Here is a 6,711-nt window from a genome sequence, read left to right on the forward strand (position 1 = left end):
GTAAACAGCTCAAAACAAAACAAAATATTTTGAAAAATTTATCATGTATAGAAAATGGAAATATAAACAACCCAGTGAAAATTTTCATGTATCTACAGTCATTTAGTTTTAAAGTTACACCAAAAACCAAAAATCAATTTTCTCGAAAACTGATTTTGCGTAAAAATTCCCGTTTTTTCCTTAATTTTTATTTTGTTTTTCACGGCGCTTTTGAAAACTATTGTAAAAATTTTACTTTTGACCCCCCAAAGTACCAACTAGATTCACTTTCCTATCAGAAAAGGTACTGTTGAAGAAAATCCAAGCACTTTTACTGTCCTAAAAGGTGATGACAGACACAAAAAAAAATTAAAAAAATTAAAAAAAAACACACATCATTGTAAAATCAATACATTCATCGTTCCACTCAGAATCTAAAAGTGTTATAGTGTTTAATACATCTATGGGTCTAGGACTCAGTTATCTACACGAGTATAACCGTCGAGAAATAACCGTCGAATAGTAAACTTTGGTCTGGGTACAAATGACATTATTATGAAATCAGATTGTGTTCTTATATAACTCATGACAAATAATTAATTTATAATCTGTGCCCTGTGATACCACGTCCTCGGCTGGCAGTATACACCGGCGTCGGCAGTAGCATTTTATTGTGGTAGTTACTGTCTACATCTGAGAACGTAACACCCAACACACTAGGAAAGTGTCGATTTCCGCGGAGGCTACGGTTAGATTAGTCGAGTAGATAACAGTCGAGTAGATAACTGTGGTCTATGTACAGGCACTAAAGACTTCTATAGTGACTTAGTCTAGGTCACGGATATAGATACTATGGTTGCACAACGAGCAATAATATGACGGCGCCAAATGTTCTTATCAAGTTACATAAATACATACATAGTATCCATACAAAAAAAGTCGCGACATACTAGCGCTCCACCGTGGCTAGGTAACCCGGTTTGGTTACCGTAACTTATTAGTAGTTGTAGAGGGCACTAGTAAAACGCACAGATATGTATACATAATATTATTATACATATCTGTGGTAAAACGCGACTTTTGGTCAGAATGTTCTTATCAATTACTAGTGCCCGTGGTCAAGGTGCAGATGATATTATTATGAAATCCAGAATAATCAAGGTTGAAATCTACCTTGAGAATAATAATTTATTATCATATTATTACAATTTGTACTCAGTGGTATCACGTCCTCGGTATCCGCAGTATACACCATTGCCCACAGTTGTAGCATGATATTGTGCAAGGTGTATCGATACACCTTGTTATTGTGGTAGTTGCCGTTTACACCCGAGAATGTCCAACACACGCCCCGATAGCGATAGCGATTGATATTAATATTTTCAATCGTACGAGAAAATAAATGGTACCGAAATGATAAAGTAAACGTGTTTTCACATGATAAAAAAATCAAATCGAGTGCGTTCTTTTTTTGCCATTAATCGTCGATCGTGGACCTGAACAATCCGTCCTCGTTTCTCAGGTACATTTCATTCAATACAGGTGGTCACTGCGGCATACGTGAATAGGTATAATGATTGATGGTAACTGCATTTTAGGTTTTCCTAACAGTAAACATTATATTCTTGTTATGATGCAGTAGTCACTCGATAATTCGAAAAACTCCTTAAACTAAACTAAGATAAGTCCCCTGGAAAATTATTACAGGCAAATACATGTATTTCGGTCCCCTCGATAATTCGAAATGTATTAAAGAACCAACGTACCCCAAACAAATTTACCAAACTAATTAATTCTAATCAACACAAATAAAAAAAATTTTGTATAAAAAATGTGTTCAAACAGTAGGTACCTACTATGTAAAATATATGACTAGATTATGATAATAATAATTAAGTAAAAATGTGTTAGATTCTCAGATCATATTTAACATTTTTACTACCTAGCCACCTATATCAGGCTATAGATTACTATAATATAGTATATTATGTCTATAAACTTAAATATATACATTATACAGTGTATAGTTTATACTAGGTAATTAATATTTAATTGGTCTCAGTACATCATTACGACGCCCCAGTTCAAAACTGCAACAACTCGAGTTACAACAAATCCAAGTTATGTACACCATCTTATAGACGATCTTGTAACGATTTCAGTTCAAGAACGCAATAAAATATAGTTAAATTATTGACCACGAGAGAGCATTTTCAAAATTATAATTTACATTACGTTACATAGAGAAACAATATAGAAAACACATTTATACCCAACAAACCAATTATTTGAGTTGTTGCAGTTTTTATCTGGGGCGTCGATACTAAGAGACTACTCTTATCAAATGTCTATGCTTTTGTTTAATCACTTGATACAGCATATTTTAATTATTCTATATTAATCATTTTATTTTCTAGAATAAATATAAAATAGTTACTTCATAATTCTATAGGTAGCTAATAAAAAAAATATTGCTTTCATTTTTTAGGATACTGGGTAGTATATGACGTAATGTATTGTGTATTGTATTAAATAATAATGATAATTAAAAAACAATTTGATAAATTTGCTAATTTGTATTGTATTATTATAAGTTGGTTTTTAATTTAGATGCTGTGAACAGTGATAAACAACAACAAGCATCACCTAGAGTGATTAGTGTCACTAATTTACCTCTAATACATTGACTTACCAATACGGGCAATAATCAATTTAAGAGTTTGTTTGTAAAGAACAAGATAACAACTGAAGAACAGAACTCCAGCATGACTAATGATACGTAATGATAATACAAAAAATAACATTTTTTTTTGGCATAGTTATACAACATATTATATAACCAATCTTTTAGGAAAGCTGTTGAAATTGAAGAAAAACCAGAAACATCCACGCAGTTGGTTTCTCAACCATCTGCAAATGTATCGACTAGTGCACCAACCGATGAGGCTTGTACTTCTAAAGAAACTGAACCAAAAGTTGGTGGCTCCGGTGAAGCAACTGATGCTGTAAATAGTTCATCAAATAAATTGACTGTAACACCATTAAAAGAAACAGATGATATGTTAAAACGGCCTCTAGTTGAAGAAGGCAAAGAACGAGGCAAAGAAGTTAAACCGAAAAAACACAAAGAAGATCATAACCAATATTATACAGGTGACTTGCTTTATTTGGATTTAAGTTTATCAAACAATAATTTGTTGAACTTAAAATTAATTACATTTCTTATAATAATTAGAGCTTGAAGATTTGTTATTATACTTCAAACTGAATTTTATTGTTTGTTGACGGTTTTGCACTACAAAATACTAAAAAAGTGTACTAAGATTGTTTAATCATAAACTTAGGTATATGTATAAACTTAAAATGTTACTGAGTCGTTATATTTTTTTAAAATTTAATTAAATATAATTTTATGCTATATTGGAACTGTTGCTATATCTATCAAACAATTTGTTTAAACTTATAAAACTCGCCTTACATTTTTACATTTTCCTTAACATCATCTCGAATCATTTGTGAAAAAAGATATGTAGGAATGGCTTTGGAAAACATAATACAAAATTACATTATGATATTCAAAAATTGTGTCAGTTTGATTTTTTTTAACAGTAGAAAAATTTTGAAAAAATTAAAAAAAAACTTAAAATTACATTTATTTATTTTTTATTAAAATGCATACTTGCTAAGTAAACAGTAAGATTTAAAAAAAGGATAATATGCATTATCTGATTCTTTAGTCAGTACAAACAATATTATTTGCCATAGTATAATGCATTATCCATTTAAATTAATATTCTGGATATAATATTATAATACTTAAAACAAATATAATGAATATATACTATATAATCCTAGTAATTTAAATATATTTAAGATTCTGATATCTACATATTATCTACCCCTGGCTACGGTATTTATATCTATAGGATCCATACGATTCTCTCTGGATATCTTATATTTAACTGGTCGTTCCCCCGACCACGTTACATTGGTACTCTCTAACAAGTCATGCATGCCGCGATGGGAAATTTTTGTCGTCGTTAATACGTCAAATACGACGAGTATGTATGAACAATTTCTATTCTGAGTTCTGATATCTGACCATAGTGTTCGGAAAGAAAATTATGTAAAAATAAGAAATATGATAATAGAAATTTTAAAATATGTTTAATTTTTTTACCCAATTATTTGAGCCTTGGGTATTTCAACAATATTTCAATGTAATGGGGTGGCCATCAGGGTCGCCTGTAAATATTTTGGGTGACCGGGCCACCCCAGGCCACCCCTTAGCTACGTGCCTGGTTTTCAGAACCTAAAAGTTATCAGGCTGTCATAATTTAACTTAGCACAAATCCTTATTTGATTAGATAAAAAAAATTATTGAAGTTTAAATTTGTTTAGGTAAAAATGAGGTTTCTAGTCCTAAGCCTGATAGTAATGAGAACAAGTCTGGTGGTTTGATACCTTCTATTGCTGACAGTCCTGGAGGTGGCCCTAAAGTTCCTTCATTAATAATTGTAATACCTACAGAAGTAGATGCTGATATGGGTATAAGATCATATGGCAAGAATCGATCACATAAATATACAGCATTACCGTATGTAGTACCATCTGAAGAGTCACAAATAGCATCAAAATATTTGCAGAAAGCAACTTCTGATACAATAGGTGTAGAAGAACAAAAGTCTCTTCAGACCAGAGTATTACGGTCATCTAACCGATGCGGGAGTAACAGTAGTGGTGCACCAAGTCGTAGTACTTCTCCAATGATTCAGTTGGGTCAAACTTCGCCTGGTGCTGTGACAGTGGATGCAGTATCAGGTAACTCTTCGTCACCGCCTGCTACTCGTTTTGAACAGACTGAAAATGTTTTGGCAATCGTTTCTGGAGATGGCAAACAGGCAGCTACTTCTGCTGCAGCTACTGTGACTACAACGTCATCTGATGTGTCAGGGAAGGAACTACATCCTCGACGACGCAAATTAAAAGCTAGTCGTACTGAATCTAAGACTAGTGATTCATCTGCTCCTAATGTTACTGTAGTACCTAATCCGTTTGGCACAACATGTGAGCCTGTTCCAGTTCCCAATTGCTATCAAATGTTTTTAGACATTAGAAAACAAGTAAATTGGTTAAATAATAATATATTTAATTGTTGTTTTTGTTTTTATATGTTATTATTGTTATTAATTTATTTATCTTTTAGATTGATAAGAAACATAAGAATTTGTATCCTGTGAAACCGAAACCACCATCTGGATTTAAAGACTATCTTATGAACAAGCGCACTTATGTTTTGGCTGGTAACTATAATAGCCGTATAGTCAATACACAAAACTCAACACCAGCAAATTTACACAAGCAGTTGATAAAGCTGTTTGTTGAACAAGAGAAGGAGAGACAAAGACTTCATTTACAGGTGTGTTTTTTTGCGCATATTTTTTTTTAAAAAAAGAATATAATATAATAATTACAATGATTTTATATTTTGTTTAGCACAAAGTAGAAAAAGAAAAATTGGTTTTGAGTGTTGAACAAGAGATACTTAGGGTTCATGGACGCGCAGCTCGTGCATTAGCTAATCAGCTTTTACCATTTTCTGTATGTACTATACTCAAGGACGATGAAGTATATAATATTATGACACCCGAGCAAGAAGAAAAGAAAAATAGGAATACACGATCCCGTTACAATGGTCGTCTTTTTTTGTCATGGCTTCAAGATGTAGATGATAAATGGGAAAAGATTAAGGTAATAATTTCATAAATTATAACTCTATAAAAAAATATTTAAATATTTTATGATCACTAAAGGAATCGTTGTTACTGAGACATCACAATGAGGCAGAGAGCTTACACGCTGTACAGAAAATGGACTGGGGATGGAAGTTGAAGGAATTACAGTTGTGTACTTATAGCTCTGAACCCAATATCGATGAAGAGCATGTACCGATAGTTCTAGTCAGTGACGATTTAGATCTCTTGCCTGCCTAACCTAGTTTTGTTATTAATCGATACAGTGTTGACTGTCGAGTAATGTATGATATTATTACTATTAGGGAAGAATAATAATATTTTACTTGAAAACTTTTGAATGTTTGTCACTTGTATTCGTGCTATTTTATCAATAATATTATATTAATAACAATATTGTATGTTTGGCTAAAAATTGTTTGTTACCATCATTTTTAAATTTAAATTTATAATTTATTGACAGATACTTTTATGATGATGATAAATGTTTTCTCAAACCAATTTGTTTTACTTGTTTACTACATTTTTTTCAACATGTTGTGGGTTACGAAATCCTAAAAGCCATAGATACTTATATTATAATAATGTTATGCATCTTATGGCTAGTGCAAAAAAACAGCAGCTATGTAGTTACATATTATTAGAAACTATAAGGTAGTATGATAATTATCTCTCGACTATTGCCAAAACAACATCAAATGATCACAATGTTCCACGAATCATAAAAATCTGTGAATCCGGCTATATGCAGGCTTAAAATATATGTTCACAGTTATTTTAAGCTAAACAATGTAAATTAGTATTCACTAATTAATATTCATAATAGCAAACCCAGCTATCCGCATTTTGACGAAAACAACAACTTTGTTGCAAAGACAAATTCCTAAGTGAGCCAGGTACAACATATTCAGATGTACCATAGGACATAACCGTAGAGACTTGAGCACCTTCTTGCAACTCACACAGATATGACTTGTAC

General features: G+C 31.8%; 1 protein-coding gene across 2 annotated transcripts; it reads left to right on the plus strand.

Moving 5' to 3' along the window:
- The first annotated feature begins 1,225 nt into the window (after nucleotides 1-1,225).
- LOC100163881 (ankyrin repeat domain-containing protein 12-like) lies at nucleotides 1,226-6,233 on the plus strand. 2 transcript variants are annotated; one of them, XM_008183115.3, is made up of 7 exons: nucleotides 1,226-1,547; nucleotides 2,590-2,758; nucleotides 2,831-3,132; nucleotides 4,381-5,102; nucleotides 5,186-5,398; nucleotides 5,476-5,730; nucleotides 5,793-6,233. In XM_008183115.3, the coding sequence occupies exons 2-7, from the start codon at nucleotides 2,745-2,747 to the stop codon at nucleotides 5,970-5,972; spliced, it is 1,686 nt and encodes a 561-aa protein (XP_008181337.1). In that variant the 5' UTR covers nucleotides 1,226-1,547; nucleotides 2,590-2,744; the 3' UTR covers nucleotides 5,973-6,233. The 2 variants fall into 2 exon arrangements, with proteins under 2 accessions (XP_008181337.1, XP_001947275.1); XM_001947240.5 differs by having other exon boundaries at nucleotides 1,226-1,501.
- The last annotated feature ends 478 nt before the right edge of the window (nucleotides 6,234-6,711 follow it).

The sequence above is a fragment of the Acyrthosiphon pisum genome, chromosome X (assembly GCF_005508785.2).
Source record: "Acyrthosiphon pisum isolate AL4f chromosome X, pea_aphid_22Mar2018_4r6ur, whole genome shotgun sequence".
NCBI lineage: Eukaryota > Metazoa > Arthropoda > Insecta > Hemiptera > Aphididae > Acyrthosiphon > Acyrthosiphon pisum.